At 42.3% G+C, this 16,958-nt stretch overlaps 1 protein-coding gene across 1 annotated transcript in view; it reads right to left on the bottom strand.

Moving 5' to 3' along the window:
• The window catches only part of pcsk5a (proprotein convertase subtilisin/kexin type 5a), a 35,010-nt gene extending 21,462 nt beyond the window's left edge, over nt 1–13,548 (bottom strand). The window contains exons 1-19 of the mRNA XM_013909377.1: nt 13,498–13,548; nt 13,192–13,332; nt 12,838–12,905; nt 12,503–12,591; nt 12,210–12,382; nt 11,846–12,052; nt 9,009–9,109; nt 8,800–8,903; nt 8,359–8,479; nt 7,932–8,120; nt 4,146–4,282; nt 3,907–4,020; nt 3,592–3,694; nt 1,712–1,902; nt 1,422–1,506; nt 943–1,046; nt 676–814; nt 326–441; nt 1–74 (exon numbers count right to left, since the gene is read on the bottom strand). The exon at nt 1–74 is cut by the window's left edge and continues 1 nt beyond it. Of these exons, the coding sequence (XP_013764831.1) occupies nt 1–74; nt 326–441; nt 676–814; nt 943–1,046; nt 1,422–1,506; nt 1,712–1,902; nt 3,592–3,694; nt 3,907–4,020; nt 4,146–4,282; nt 7,932–8,120; nt 8,359–8,479; nt 8,800–8,903; nt 9,009–9,109; nt 11,846–12,052; nt 12,210–12,382; nt 12,503–12,591; nt 12,838–12,905; nt 13,192–13,332; nt 13,498–13,542 (2,301 nt within the window). The 5' untranslated portion in view covers nt 13,543–13,548. The remainder of the gene's footprint in view (nt 75–325; nt 442–675; nt 815–942; nt 1,047–1,421; nt 1,507–1,711; nt 1,903–3,591; nt 3,695–3,906; nt 4,021–4,145; nt 4,283–7,931; nt 8,121–8,358; nt 8,480–8,799; nt 8,904–9,008; nt 9,110–11,845; nt 12,053–12,209; nt 12,383–12,502; nt 12,592–12,837; nt 12,906–13,191; nt 13,333–13,497) is intronic.
• Between the last annotated feature and the right edge of the window lie 3,410 nt (nt 13,549–16,958).

The raw sequence follows: 16,958 nt of genomic DNA, 5'->3' as shown, positions 1-16,958 counted from the left end.
GCTTTGCGGCCCTGTGCACTTCAGGCACGTTGCGTGGCACGCGTGGCACTCCCCGTTACTGTCCTGGTACTCTCCTGTTAGACAGAAAGCAGGAGAAGCACACTGACTCAGAAATGAATAACCATCTGAGGTGCAGAGGTGGTTTTCATGTGCCACGGCTGAATGACTTCTGGTTTAACAAAAAAATTCTGAATGACTCAGAGATGCGAATGCATATTTCATGCTAAACTGACACATATTAATGGATTTTGCTTCTGTGTTAAATATCATTTAAATTTATGAACCAAACGTGTCAAGAATAAAACGTGGAAGACGGCCGACCGACCGTCCGTGCACTCGGTGTCAGCAGCACATGCTCCCCTCTGCAGGCTGTGACCGCTGGAACAGCTGCTGCAGTTCCATCGGCTCGGCCCCACACAGGTGAGACAGCTGGCGTCACACCTGAAGAGAGGAGCACAGAGAGTGAACAAGTGAACCCTTCACACAAAAATCCTGACCACACAAAACACACACACAGAAAAAATAACTAAACCCCACTCCATACAGGCGCACAGCAACAACAAACACGAGTGCCAAAACAAGCACAAACACACGTGGAAGCCAACCACCAGAATAAGGCCTGCCACCAGCAGATAAACAAACCTCCCACACCTGAACACACACCAGTGAGCTCACCTCCTACATATCCTGTGCCCATCAGCTATCTCTGGGTTTGGTTCTGTGGCGTAGAAGCCAGCACTGCAGGAGGACACGCACCTCCACTCCTCCATCAAGTAGCCTTCTGCACAAGTGTTGCACGCCTCAACACCTGCACCTGGTGCAGCATGAGGCAGACACACACACACACTTAAGTGGATTACTGGATAAAGGACATAAAGGAGCAATGCAAACGGCAGCAGTAAAAAACAAAACCAAAATGTGACTTTTGACCCCCGCTCTCACCTGCACAGGTAGCGCAGGCCTGGTGACAAGGCTTGCACGTGACTTCCTGCGGGTCATGGTAGAATCCGGCTGCGCAGCTCCGCTGGCACCGGTTCCCCTGTAGACTAGAGAGGATGGAGCGAGCATGTGGCACCGTGACACACACAGTCAATCATGTGACACCAAAACGGATGAGTCACTGCTTTCATCCCACAGCAACACCACCACAAACACTCGGTGAACTGAGTCAGTGAACGCTTTATTCCGGAAACTTCGAACTCTTTGTCCGAGATGTTTTGTCCTTTCAAGTAGCGATACAGCAAAGCGTCGATTAAGATAAACTTATCTTTCTAGAAATGTTATGATTCTGCTGAGGGTTTGTGTGTGTGTGTGTGTTTGCTCACGTGTGTGAGGAGAATCAGTATTCTCAGAGGCTTAGGGGAGAAGGAGTGGTGTTTACCGAGCAGTTAATTTGAGCATCATCAGAGAGTTTGTTTCACCTTGTGTGTGGTTTGCATTCTGTGCAGATGCTGTAGGAGGTGCACTTCAAGCAGTTTTCACTGCACTTTCTGCACATGTTTGCATCTGTGGGGAAATCAAACAATACGCATGGAGTATACACATCAGAGCCATTAATCAATCTTACTCACATACTTTCAACTGCAGTTATGTCAACTGACTATTCATTAGTGCAGCTGCATTCAAACCGCTCCTCTGTAACCCAGTCAAGGATTTTTTTTCTTCTGTCGCATTAATTTAATCACAAAAAATTTCACAAAACAGAACCAACCGTGGTCGAGGTAGTAGTTTTCCCCACAGATCGCTGTGCAGGTATTGGTCCCCTCAGTCAGGTGATGGCCAGGCTGACAGGAAGTGCACTGGTCACTCCGACTTCCAGTGCAGCTCTCACAGGAGGCGTAGCACCTCTTACAACGCCGACGGTCACCCCAGAATCCCCTGGGACATCCTGATACGCACAACCTATCGGACAGCCATGAACCAGAGGACACAGAGGACGAGAGGTGTTGCTATTGATTCGGAGTGGAAAAAATTATATTGCGGGTCAATTTTTGAGATGAGGACACACTCAAATGAAAACTATTTTTCACCCTCAATAAGCATGAAGCAATAATTTTGACTGAAATAAAACTGAAATATGTAGAATCAAAGATTTATTTATTCAAGTAATTAATAATTAAGAAAATGTGCTTGCTATAAACTGAATGTATACAAATGGAGTTATCTTAATTTGACCGGATTCCATTAAACGGAAATTTAACATTGTATTATGTAACAAAATTACATGGAAAATGTACATGGAAATAAATTAGATAATTTAATTTGAACAAATATTTGTTTTTAGTACAATGAAAAGCAAAAGTAATTCATAAAACCCCAAAACTACCAAGGACAGAATTACCAGACCCCTGATGCTCAGCCATGTGTCCTTTTTGCTGGATAACAGCCTGAAGTTTTCAGCAAATCTCACACTCCTCTCCTGAGCAACCCCAGCCCATTCTTCTTTGGCGAGTCTCTCAAGCTCCTCCAGATTTCATGATCTTGTGGCACTGACCTGGAGCTACAGATTTTCAGATCTGTCAGGCTCTGTGCAGACCAGTCAGTAACCGTCACTTTGGTCTCCTGGGGGTAGTCCTTCACCAGGCCCGACACATGTTTTGAGTCATTGTCATGTTAAAAAACAGCAATGATGCAGACCCAGTTTTGCTGCTGACTACTTGAGGTTTTCTTCCAAGATGGTCAAACATCCTTCTTTTTTTGTAACTTCTTCCACCTTGATGAGATTCTCAGTTCCAGACACACTGAAGCATCTCCTGCCACCATGTTTTAACTGTCAGGATGGTATTCTTTTGGTTGTTTGCCTCTCTTGTCTTTCTCCAAACATAAGCAACATCTATGTGGCCAAAGAGCTCAAGTATCAACTCACCTGACCAAAGGATGCCCGTCCAGTATGCATAGTCTTTCTCCAGGTTGTCCTTAGCATCCTTCAGTCTGGCTTGAAGGTTTCTCTTCTGCGGCAGTGAAGTTATTCTTGGTCTGCAACCTCATGGGCCACTCCCGTGCCTAGTTCTAGTCACTGTCCCTTTTGAGACTATAATTCCTGATTTGGCTATTAGTTATTGATTAGAGTCTTTGCAGTTATTCTGGAGTCTCTCGCTAGTTTTCTTTCCAGGATCTTTGAAATATTTTGTTTGCTACATCTGCCAGATGTGTGGCTCTCTTTGAATGACACTCCAGTCACTGACACTCTAGAAAGGCTGTGATAACTTTGCATATCCATAAAGTTAAGCTATAAAGTTAAACCACATCAGTGGTTTGTGCTGTGACTCAATGAAAAGGTCAGTTTTTCAGGGGGCTAACAAAAGAATTCATGCTTTTGAAGAAAACCAGTATGTTTAGAAATGCTCTGTCTAAAAAAAACAAAGAAAAACCTAAACTGAGAAATTTTTGACAAAAACATACAATTTCATAAGGGGGAGGGGCATAGTAATTTTGTCCTCATGTGTAAATTACAATCATAGCCACAGAAACCTGTGAACTTCAACAACGATTTGACACAATATAAAAACCCGACTTATTTTTTAAAAGCATATTGTGTGAGCCACATACTGTGGATCTGCCAATAGCTCTGTGCTGTGTAGTCATGCTAACCTTGTGTTGTTCTTGAACTTGAGAAAAAAGTGCAAGCATGTGACACACTGCTGCGGGCCTGGCCCCTCACAGCCATCATCATTGCATTCTGGGTCGCAGGGTCCTGCAAGGGTGAACACTCGCAAAGTCACAGCAGCATCACGTCACATCACAAGAGAGAAGTTATTCAGACTGCTGATTTTATTCTGTATTTATGTAAGAGCCTGCCACATTAAGCATACATCGCATCCCAGTTCATTAAGCTGCTGACTGAGAGGCCGGAGATAGAACAAGCGAAAGCTTTAGTACTATCAAGATGCAGGGTGTATGACTCACCGCTGTATTCTTCGCTATCCGTCGGAATCTCAGCTGATCTGGCTCGCTCGCGGTGCGCAGGATACGGGCGCTCCGCTGTGCCATAAATCACCAGGGACCACTTCTCCAGCACCCCTGTGAAACAGCAGAGAGATAAGAGGCTTTGTCCCGCGAGGCCCAGCCCTGTATTTTAACTGCAGCGAGCCGAGGTTCAGTGCATGTTTCATAATATTGAGACGTTACAAAGAGGAAGAGCAGACCTAGTTTGGAGCCGTCTTTCTTCTGAGAGGGAGTATCCTGGATTTTCAAAGTCCATTCCCCCGCTGCTTGCTCCCCCCAGCAGTGAGCTGTCATGAATTCCCAGTTCTGAAATCCCTCGGTGGAGTTGTCAAGAGGCCTAAATGAAAACATTACATAATCGTGCTCACGCTGCTGCTTCGTCTACTACTCGTTATATGATGATTTAAAGGATGTGTTTCCTAAAGACACAAAAGCAAAATCACCTTAATTTTTTCAGCTTTATCTGAATCAAAGATAGGAAACATGCTTCGCTTCAGGAGGGCAAACCGGGTACGTGACAAATCCCTGTGTTGTGTTCTTATTCATGGCTCATAAATACATTACAGCTTCAGCTTTTTGTAAATGATTTATACATTCATATGAGAAAGCAAGCTCATCCCCTAGAAAACGCTATAGAATAAAATAGAAGCAATAAACATTCAGTCCTGTATGAAAGGGCAAATAAGAAAGATGCAGTCCTGTTTTCTAGTCATTTTCACATTTTAAAAAAATCAGTCAATGACATGGAAAAAATCTAATCGTCACAGTCCCTCTTGTCCTCCTGTGCTGACCTGTAATCCATCTTTTCTGCTTCCTGCGTGTTTTTTTCAATCTCTCCTCTCTCTGTGTATGAGTGTGGCCTTACCTGAAAAAGACTTTCAGAGCATATGTTGCTCTAAAAACCTGTATATACCTCTCAGCACTGATGGTACCTATCCAGATGTGCAACCTGCCAATTCCATAGGCGCTGATGCACACCCCATAACTATCAGAGATGCAGGCTTTTGAACTGAGCGCTGATAACAAGCTGGACGGTCTCTCGCCTCTTTAGTCCAGGGGACGCCATGTTCATGTTTTTCAAAAGGAATTTCAATTCATCTGACCACAGAGCAGTTTTCCACTTTGCCTCAGTCCATTTTAAATGAGCTTTGGCTCAGAGAAGACGGGCAACATTTCTGGATCATCTTCACATATGGTTTCTTCTTTAACGGGCATTTGTGGATGGCACAGCAAACTGTTCACAGACATCAATTTCTCCAAGTCTTCCTGAGCCCATGCAGACATTTCCATGACAGCATGATGCCCGTCTTTAATGCCGGGGGGGCATCCAATGTGGATTTTGGTCCGTCTCCAGATCCCTGGGAACTTTTGATGATGTCTTCACGATTTTATGTTGAAAATGTTATGTTTATCATCCAATTGTTCTACAATTTGCCTACTAAACCACTCATCTTTACTTCTGAGAGACTGCTTCTGCCATCATGCTACTGACCATTTAGCCTAATTAGTTGTAACAGCTGTTTCTTTTTAGTACAACTTGCTTTTCCATAGTTTTGGTCTTTTTGTACCAACTTTTTTGAGACTTGTTGCTGCCATCACATTCAAAATTGCTGACATAATTCATGAAATAGTAAAATTTCTCAGTTTTAGATGTTTTCTGTGTTCAACTGTGGCTAATATGTGGACTTACAACATCTGTAAACTATTCTGTTTTTATTGAACTTGTACCTGACCTCTCGCATTGTTAAAGACTGTTGATTACTTCATCTGCATTAGAGATTTCTTCTGAAAACCTTAATAGATACCTATGGTCAGGTATAAGCCAAGGTCTAAACTGTTCTGTAACACTTGGAAACACTTGGAGGAAAAAAAAATTAAATTTAACTTAAATAGATTTATAAATTATTGTACATAAATTAGTCTGTTGTCTGGAAAATCATTGTGAGGTACTAATTTGAAATAAAAAACAACACTTAATTGTTTTCGACAAGCATATAAAGAAAGACCAGGATTTTTGGAATCACATACACTTCACAGACAAATCATAGACAGAAGGCAAAAAGTGAATTCTGGTCCAGATCGTATCAGCACAGATTAGACTGGAGTCACGTCTAAATGCCCTTTGAGGAAGATTGGGAACAGGCAAGTTAAGAAAGCCTTCAAATATTTTCCAATTAAAGGAATTTTGCATATAAGGCTGGTGAAAAATGCCAAAGACTGTAAACAACGATACAAACCAGCAACAAGGAGGAAATTAAGCCTGTAATGGTAAGGGTGTGTTTACTTTTTTCCATGGAATAATATTAGATCTGTGATTTTTCTGTAGTGTCAAAAAATGAGTCTAATTATTTAAGATAAAATAAGCACCATGACTGCTCCTTTATTTCCTATGATGTCACCACAGCACATGGATCCTCATTGATTTGGCACAGATAACTGCCTCGAGGTGACTGTTGTTATGATTTGTTGTTATAAAATTGAATTTTGCACAATGTGTACAAGCTTGTAACCGGGGATTTTTCACGTGTAAGGCAAACACATTAACCACTACACCACAGTCACACTGCCCATCCATCCTTCCATTGTTTTCTGCTTATCCTTGTCAGGGTCACAAGGAGGCTGGAGCCTATCCCAGCCACCATAGGGCAGGAGGCAGGGTACACCCTGGACTCGTCGAGACAGACAACCATTCACAGTCACATTCACTCCTATGGGCAATTTAGAATGACCCATTAACTTAACCCCATTAACTGAGTGTGTAAAACTTGGTTGGGTCTGTGTTTCCACAAGCCCTGCTAGTTTAGAGACTTATTCCTCATGAAGAACGCAAGACATAACAGAACAACCAACTCGCTAACGAGGGAAGTTTGGGTCAGAACCAGCTCTTGGAGCTCACGCTCCTCACCTGACTCCAGCCCAAATCCTTCCAAGAGCAGCTTCCCTCCCCTCGCAGCTATTTATTGACAAACTGTTACAATACACATCACAGCAAAAGCACCCCCCCTCGTAAGACCCCTCTCGGTTACAAGACAATGTGTGTGTGTATGTGTATGCATGTGCAAGAACATGTGTGTGTGTGTGTGTGTTTGTCTCTGTATGCACGACTTCCTGCTCACCAAAAGGATCATAAAAGCAGGAAGCAACATCACAAGAAACTGATCTGTCTGATAGGATGTATCTGCAATAAAACCTCCCCCAGCACAGAGTGGCTGGAGAGGTGGTCAGAGACAAAGGAATGTCTTGATCCTATAGATTGAACTAAGACTTTACAAATTTAAGAAACACAATGACAACATTCAAGAATTAGACTTAACAGTTACTGTGATCATTAAATGCCATCTTATGTGCTGATTGTTCGATACCAGCTAATACCTTGATGCCGCACTAATTATTACCTTTTAGAAAACAAAGATCAAAAGCGTCATGAAAGTAGAACATGAGCAATTAAAATCATCCCTTTATTTGTATTTTTAAATGGTCGGTGAAGACTTATAGCTTAACACCTCTAGCGGTTGCACAGCAACTGGCTAAATACTCCAGTCTCCTTGCCATCCAGTCACGAACTCTCTGTCTGTTGTTTGGTGCTTCACAGGCGGTGCACTTCAGGTTTTTTTGGGTTTTTTTAACCTTTTCACTGAAAACAACAGCCCACTCCTGCTTGTAACTTTGCTGGTGAGAGCAGTTAATAGGAAACCAAAACAGTAAGGTTGCAAGTGGAAACCAAAAGGATGAGCTCAAAGACATCAAAATGATCAAGGGGCTGTAGATACAGTGACCACTCAAGTACTGATTACAGCAGCTTTAAATAGTATCTCAGGAAAGGTGAAGTTGATACTTTTAACAGGTGTATTTTATATTTCGGTGTTATATATTTCAAAAAGTACCATTATTCTTTTAATTTAACAAATCTGTCAAACTCAAATATTTGGCTTTTGAAGGATTTGATGTTTATCAGGTAATCTGCAGAAACCGTCGCTCTCGGTTACCTGTTTGCCAGCAGCTGCGACGTGGTGCCCAAAGGTGACGTGAGGGTGATGGAGAGATCACCACGGCGACCGTGGCTTATGTTAACCCGGACCACGACGTGCTCCACATAAGCGACGTGCTGCGGGGCCTTGCTGGAGCAGCCTGTAGTCTCATGCACAGACATTAGCACTGAGCCCGGATGAATAAGCCTGTCATGAGAGAAAAAAGAGACGCAGGGAGTAGTGGAGATAAAAGAACAGACGGAAAACAAGAAGCGCGAGAGAAAGTTACGAGGAGAGCCGCGGTAAGGAAAATGACACCCATTAAAGTACGACCGCGAATCAGTGTGAAAGAAATCAATTCCAGAAGAGAGACAGAAATAGATAACGTGCGATAAAAGGGGAGGAATCAAGGAAAGCCCTGAGTCGAAGCAGAGATCTCTGATACCTGCTCAGCTGGATGGCAGCCTCCTCCGCACATTCATGCTGTGAGGGGACTTGTTTCCAGCGCTCTGCCTCCTTCACCATGCTCTCAGCATCCAGCAGGCCAAAGCCGTACAGGTGGCTCACTAACAGACACCAGCACATCCCCAAACACACACACTGCACATTAGCCGGGGCATAGAAAAGGCACTGTAGCTCATAAATGACTTCACACACTCCCGAGACTTTGTAGGCGTTTATTGCTCTTCTGCTCACAGTACCTCATTAGTTTGTATGCTCGCTGCTTTATAGTTCCCCCAAAAAAGAGCTGAGAGGAACATTTACTAAAATATGCTTATCAAGTCAGGGGATTCTTCTTTTTTTATTTATTTATTTATTTTTGGCTGGCAAATATTAAAATAGACAATGTGGAATTAGAAAATCAGCAGAGATCCGATGGGAGTACCTTTGTATCCGGCTCCATTTACACGCCAGTCAGGAGCACTGAGATGATGAGCTTTTGATGTACGGACAATAATGTGCTGCAAATCCCTCCAGGTTAGCAAGGGGCTGAACGTTCAAGAGAAGGAAACCACATGCTCTCATCACCCGATTGCACAAATTGATCTGAACACGAGCTGCATGTATGGATGCTGTTATTAGAGGGCTGCTTACTTGGCTTCCAAGGTGAGAGCAATGACACCGGCAGCTACAGAGGCGGCGAGGGAAGTCCCTGACTGGGCCGTGCTGCAGCTCTGCTGTGGACCCACGGTCACCTGTGGAGGAAACCACTTATATTTATTTTTTTATATTCACCCACTATTAACATGAACAGCACAGAACTGCTCTTTTTTGTGGACTCTGCTTGACTGTATGTGTAGTTTTTGCACATCAAATCATTTTGGAAAGCATTCAAATGACTGGCAAGAATTAACTAGGAGGATTCAGCATTAATGTGATCAATATTTAGGATTTAGGTTATGGATTTGCTATAAATTAGCTAATTAATCCTGTCTGGTTTCTTACCCTTCATTTCTTTATATTTTCTTGGGAAAATGTGAAATAGTGATTTATTGAAACATGTGCAAAACATGCCTGAACTGTCCACTCGGACAGTTTCCTCAACATTTTTAAGGACATGCTGCAAACCATATGACACGTTTTCCCGTAATGGCTCTCTGAGAATCACTTCACTGGTGCAGATATTCTATTTTTATCTGAAACTCTATTATCTTTGGATTTTTAGTACTCAACTAAAGCAACAACAAAACGAAACAAAAGAGGCAACAAATTATGTGCTTAAAGATACAAGAATAAATTTGGTTTTTGCTAAGTTGCCTGTTATATAAAGACTACTTGAAAAATATTTTAAAAAATAAAATACAAATCTGGCTCCTTGGAAATGAATTGCAGCTCAGGACAGTGCTGTATATTGTAGAATATGGGCCTGGTTAACCAGCAACTGGAACACACTCACCTGTTTCCAAACACCAGTTAGGTAACATTTGTCATAAAGTAGCTTAATTTTTAAGTTTGCAGACACACGATCACTCACAGAGACAAATGCAACAATTTAACAAAAGTGTCAGAGTGACAAAAGTTAATCAAGATAATGCATTTTGTAGAAAGAAAAATTAGAAATACTGGCAAACACAGTACACATAATTAGAATTTTTTTTGTTTTGTGTGTCGGTTGAGAAAACAAAATGGAAAACATGTAAGCCTGAGGCCAGAGAAGCAGCTCTCAGTCAAATTACTCTAATCAGCTACCCAACTCTGTTTACCCACAATGTCTGAAAATCACATGACATGATAGAAGTATTTGGCATTTTCTACACTCAGACAGTGATTTCATTCCAATTGGAAGACTTTACGTGCAAAATCTGTATGTTATCCTAATTTTCACTTACTCTGGTTTGTGTTAGTATAGAGTAACTACTATCCTTTGTCCATGGTGATGTGCCATAAACCGGGGGGGGGGGGGGGGAAGAGAGAGAGACTCTTCCAGTTAGATAGACAAAACAAAAGAGTGAAATCTGGTTTTCACAAAACATATTTCACACAACATTAGGAAATTTTCCTCGGGCCGTTCTAGTATGTTAATATTATACTGCTGACTGAGTTCTGACGACATACACCACAGTTCTTGTAATGGCTTTTAATTAATGAAAATTAAAGCTCTAAGAATAAACATGAAAACAAAATCATTTGTTGCTGCGGGTTTGAACGAGCAGCTCCTTTCTGTGACTTCACAAGTTCAGCTTTGTTCTGCAGAGACAAAAGTTCACAGAGCCTCCGTCTTGGGCATATTTCGTTGATTGACAGGTGTCTCAGACTATCACACTCAGCAGACGTTGCATGCTCCCCCCCCCCCAACACCACTGCCCAAAGCCAATGCTTAATATCCCAAATGTGTATTTTCTGGCTTTGAGCAGCTGGCAAGATGCCGGTGAATGTTAAATCCAACTACTCTAAGACATCCAGTGTCATCATCAGAAACAGTGCAAAAATGACTTTTAAATTAGCAGTTAATATAATTTTATTATCTAAATAACTTCATGCCCTCTGAGTGGTAAATGCCGTGCAAACATTAATGTCATAACACGACAAATATCTCGTAATCTGTGTTCAGGAGAAGCAACTGGAGTTTAGTCAGTATCACTGCATTGCATTGCTTCACTTCTTCCTCTTATTGTAAAATAATAATTGCTTTTGGAAATTTATGTCTAAAATATTAAATATTTAAAGGAATTATATAACCTCTTACAGAGAGTAGACCATTGTTTTTCTTGTTTTTCTTCTTGTCTGTAAAAAACTGCATATTTTGCATGATTTAATAGCTTGTATATCACAAGTTATCAAGTTGTCTCCACAACACCGTGAGACACGTTACCAGTTGCTCATGTTTCTGTGAAGGAATTCTGGCCTACAACATTGCTTCATTTCATTTTGGGGGGGCATTTGTTCATGCACGGCTCTTTTGAAGTCCCACCACAGCATTTCAATCCGGTTAAGGTCCGGACTTTGACTGGGCCATTGCAACACCGTGATTCTTTTCTCTCTGAGCCTTTCTATTGTAGATTTGCTGCTGTGCTTAGGATCATTGTCCTGACCCAGGAGTCCAACACACATACACACTGGACATACTGAATACTTTGTAATAAAGGAGAGTTCATGGTTGGCTCAAGGACAGCAAGGTGCCCAGAGCTCTTGTGGTTCATTGAGTTGCAACTTTTGCAAACTTCAGCCTCTGAGATTCCACAGTGCAAACTACTAATAGTTAACAGAAATGTTGCCTTTCGCAACATATTTTTTAGATTCGGCAACTTGTGTTTGTGTCTATATGAATGTTGCTTTGGATTGAGGCGAGAAAATGTTTTTCCAGCATCTGGGTAAAGCTATTTTCAACAGACTGATGGCAGGAGAGCGTGGCTGCTCACTACGGTGGAAGAAAAGAAGCTATTTTTTGAATCATGTGAATCTTAATTAAGTTCTCTGTTAGCAACACTCACCATCTCCTCTCTGTCCCATCCGCCGTACGCCGTTGCCAGCGTGGAGGGGCACGGCTCCAGGTAATCTGGCTGGCTTCCATGCTGAGTGCTGCTGCTGATAGAGATAGTGTAAATACTGTTGCTGTAGCCGTCACAGGAGCAGTAGTCACCTCTTTCCCCTCCGTTTCCTGACGGCCAAACAAAGATGGAGCCCCTCCCTTGCCGGCCCTGAGATTATTTGGGTAAAGCAGACAGAGGAGATTAATTTATTTATGATATTTACATATTGATGTTGAGGAAAAAAACAGAACAGCTCTTGCAGTAAATATACAGCCGCAGGTGGGACACAGACATAAACAAACACAGCCACACTTTTTTCTCTCACTGTTTGAACGCTGTTCTGTAAAACAAGACGAGTCAGAGGTCCAGGTCCATCCAGAGTGGCCCCGTCATCTTTTGGGCCCCAGCCGGCTAAGTAAACATCAATATACCCTGAACTGAAGCTAAGCGACTGGGCCTCCACAATGTCTGTTACATCTCCATCCAGCATTCGGATGCCTGGGGGAAAAGGATAGCACCAAAGCGATGATAAAGTTTGAATCCCCTACTGTATCTACAAAACTTTGCCTTTCACGAAGTCCTTCGGCGTGCGAGTTTCATGGCGTCACATGGACTCACCGCCTATGCGTGCGTGGAAAGAAACTCCAACGGTGCACCGAGAGCTATTTGCAGCTGCAGCAACCACCCCTGCGCACTGAGTCCCATGGCTTCGAAGAAAGGAGGAGAACATCAGAACGCGAGGTTAAATGCATATGCATGAGGAGAAGACGGGCTATTTCCGTTACATCAAGCTATGCGAAGACAGAATTTAGACTGGGGACTTTGCATATCCATACATGCATGTAATTACTGGAAAACGGAAAGGGAAAGCATGCATTAATTAGAGTTCTGGATTATGACAGGGAAGCTGCAAAGCAGGTGCAAAGACAATTCCAGAGATACAAAGTACTCACTTGTTAACAGCACTGGTAGAAGAACGATCTTGGTCTTGTCCGTTCACATCAAAGCTGGCAAAAGGATCCTAAATCAGATAGATACTAAGTAGCGGCACATAACACCATGCCAGCAGCTATCTGACTGTATTTCATCAGACAAATCACAAAGAGCATTATTCACCAGCCCACTCAACAGCTAAGTGGATCAGACGTTTAATGTCCATTCCAATACTCTTAGCTGGCCTTTCCAAACCTTTGGCCCAAAAACCCTGCTCGCAATATCTGTCTGAGCTCTTACACTAAGAGCTCTGCCAAACTGCTTATGATTAATGTCCCCTTCCCAAGAAGAGTGTCCCATCCCAGGGCACTTACATAATTTGGCTTCAGATCCGGATGCTCTCTCTCGATGCCATCATCTAGGACAGACACCACCACACCCTTCCCAGTGTACCCTCTCCTCCAGGCCGCTGCAATGTTCATGTGAGACTGGCAGGCTTTGGAGTCACTGCACTGCTGTGGAGCGAAATAGTGGGACATTCAGCTTCACCCTCAGGAGTAAAGAATAAATGTGGGTCTATTTTAGGCTCTGTCTGTCTGTCTGGGTTTGTGTGTGTTTGTGTGTCTATGTTTCAGACTTGAGCATGGCAAAGGAAAACAAAACAAAACAATCTGACTCACAATGTACCACAGGCGGTTCCACACTGGGTCGCTGAAGTCCTGCATGTGGTCGCTGGACTGATGGTGCGTAGCAGGGAGGAGCTCTCTCCTCATGGGGATAGGAGAGATATGACCGGCTCTGGAGATCCTCTTTACTCTTCTCTGGACCACCTGCTGCTTGAGCCATTCCACCTTAAAAGGAACATTTGTACAGATGTTCATGTCTACTTTTTTGGATCCATTGTGAAATATTTCAGCAGCTATATTGCATTTACTGCGCTGGCAAAAAACAATTATGTTCTCAAGAGGAGGGGCCCTGACACTGTACCTCTGGTTGATACTCTGATGACTTATCAAAGACAAAGGGCACAAACGTAATCAGTGCAAGCTAATGACTTGCACGCTCTTCGTTCAACAACAAAAAACCCACAATCCCAAATTGCTGCAACATGCAGCTGTCTCACTGAAATATAAACACATCCTGATCATTCTGTAAATTGCTCATATAACACTGTTTTAAGGTCAAAATGGTAACTTTGTTCAGTGAAGTATCACAAAGTGTGGACGCTAAACTTTTCCGCTAGTGCCTTTATGAGGCTAATATCTGCTCTTAGTTGTTAAAAGGTTTTAAATTTGGTGCAAATTCAGAAGTTTTTAATTGTTTTTATTCCTGCAAAACTAATTACATTTCTTGGTTCTGTTAATGGTTGTTAGGGTCTCTGAGTTCATTTATCAGATACGTGCTAATGTGCTCTGAAACTCCTGAACAGCTCCATGTTACAGCTGCCATTATAATCCTGCATTGATGTTAGAATTCATCCATCCATCCATCCATCCATCCATTCACTTATCCTTTTCAGGGTCGCGGAGCCTATCCCAGCTGTCATAGGGCGAGAGGCAGGGTACACCCTGGACAGGTCGCCAGTCTGTCGCAGGGTCAACACACAGGGACAGACAACCATTCACATTCACTCGCACATTCACACCTAGTGGCAATTTGTGTGCTTAGTAAAGCTGCAAACATGGCTCCACCAAAGAAGCAGTTTCCTGTTCCTGAACCCGTTATAGGGCACTTATTGAAATTCATGAAAATTCACAATAATACAATAATAGTGTTCGCGTTGGACACTTTTTTTGTTTTAACTTCTGTGACTCTTTCTCAGGAATTTTCACTGTTATGTATCATGTATCAAATCATGTTATGGTTAAAGGCTGAATTTAGCTTTACTTTTGTTGGCCAGCAGGGGGAGCCTCCTCTGTTTTGCAATAGTCCAGTTGTATAGAAGTCAACATAAAAATAACCCTTTGTCTCTTACACCACAGTAAACTCATTGCAGTTGAGTTTCTGTGTTGTGCTTTTTGTGTTTTTGAGGTTTCACTGAATACAAAATGATGTTCACTTGTAAATTGTGATCTCCATTAGAATCAAAACAGATAACAAACATAGAAGGTTATGATTCTGGGCCTTTCCTTAGCGTGCCACGTTGATGTAGGAGAAGTGAGTGGTCCCTTGAATTCTTAATCAGATTCATCCTCCATTTAAAAAAAACTCAGCTTGAGGCAACATTCATCTTCAATATACAGTTCATAGGTCATACAGTCTGAATTATATTATGTTAGTGTGTTGTGATTTCAGACACTACTCGATTATACATGAACAAAAATGTTGGTACAAAGTGACATTAATGCTAAAAAGTCTGACGTACGCTAAATGCTGTGAAAAAGATGAATCCCTAGCTGTTTACTAAATGTAAACTCAAAAGCTCCTTGGATGGTTCCCTTTCCCAAGTTGGAAAAAAGTCCTCCTGGCAAACACTGACTATGTTCTTTAACTTCTGAAGGTGGAAGACAAAGAAAGTGTGATTTTGTGTGTAACCAGATAACACTGGGAGTTGCTTAGAACCTGTCTGATTGTACTATATGCCCAAGCTGCTTATTGATACTATAAGAATTTGATGCAACCCTGAACACCTTGTTGATCTTTAAGGACTTCTGACATCTTTAGGTGTTGTTAGTGTTCGTGCACACAAAGCTGTAATGTGAGGGGAGGGACCAGAACAATGAACATGTGTCCCTATGTGTACGTGGAGTGTACGGAGGGGACATGATGCTGCTGATTAATAATCCAGTAGCTTCCCCGTCCTACTCATATCTCATTACTATACCTTGGTCTCCTTGGCGACGCGATCAGTCACTTCTTTGTTGCCTATTTTGGATTGATTCGCCGTCTCGTGATGGCGAAAACTGTAATGCCTCTTCAGGTCTCCAATCTGGTGAAAACACACATCAGATCCTCGAAATGATTTTGTTTGGAGGTGGAGGCGTGCTGCTCGTTCTGCTCTGCTACTGTGCAAAGCAGCTTTTTAATTATTAAACTGCTCGTGGTGTCTTTTATTAACACGGCTACCTTATACCTCTGATAGTTTTACAGCCCAGGGCAACCTGAGCCAAAAGGTTTCAGCCACACTGCTGCTCATCTGTGTACTGGTGTAGCTGCACATACCACGTCACTGTGTGCATTCTATAATGTATGTCAGCTAATATTTTTATACAAGCGCAGTCCACTGAGTAATGACTAGTTAATAAAACACATGACAGCTCACACTATTGCAAGAGAACAACAAATTATGCCCTTAAATATTTCATTAATATCCTTTTCTTGTGTGTGTGTTCTCATTGCTCATTTCTGGGCTAAATGCAGAGGTCAAATTCTTGTTGAAAAACATGCTGGTGGTCATGATTTATTTATTTATGAATGTATCTGTTCATCTGCTGCTTCTTTAAATCTTTAGCAGATATAATTCATTCGTCCCTGGACGGCTGACCAGACAGTGCAGACAGATATCAACAGCTTTTGATGCAATCCTAAAAAAATATTAGTAAAGCCATTAGTGGCTCCACAGTTAGATTTGTCCAATATTTCCAGTTTTCCAATAAATGAAACTTCCAAATTCAAGTCTGGTAATTGTGTAAATAATTGCCCTCTTCATGTTTGAGGGCACTCACCTGTCCCATGTTAGTAAATCCATATTTCTCTGCTATCCTGTTCACAGATTCGAGGTCCCCTCTTATTTTTATCGCCCAGTCGTTTGTATAAATCGTTGCGTGGCAAAGCTGGAGGAGAGTTCCCATCCACAGCGCAATAAAACGCGCCATTGCTGCTTATTTCTCTCGGTAAATAGCCGGTGCCCAGGTGTTTCACGAGCTGTCCCCGCACTCTGTTCTGCTGCAGATGCTTCTCATTGCGGGAAATCCGCTGGCTCAAAGATGCAGGATGCACCCGATGTTCTGCCGGCTGAAGTTGTGAAGACTTGACTCCTTCACTGACTACAAGCTTCTATCAAATTACTTCAATATGGAGGCCGGGGATCAGCTACAGTCTGTCCTTTATTGGGATCTGATCTGTGGGTTATACTTTACTTCTATAGATCTTTTCTTTTCTTTACTCTTTGCAAATACTGTAAAATGAATGAGCTGTCTGT

This window comes from Pundamilia nyererei, unplaced genomic scaffold (genome assembly GCF_000239375.1).
Source record: "Pundamilia nyererei isolate P.nyererei 1_Seehausen unplaced genomic scaffold, PunNye1.0 scaffold00002, whole genome shotgun sequence".
Classification (NCBI taxonomy): domain Eukaryota; kingdom Metazoa; phylum Chordata; class Actinopteri; order Cichliformes; family Cichlidae; genus Pundamilia; species Pundamilia nyererei.
The sequence above is the reverse complement of the archived record's forward strand: the minus strand, read 5'-3'. Positions and strand labels throughout refer to the sequence as shown.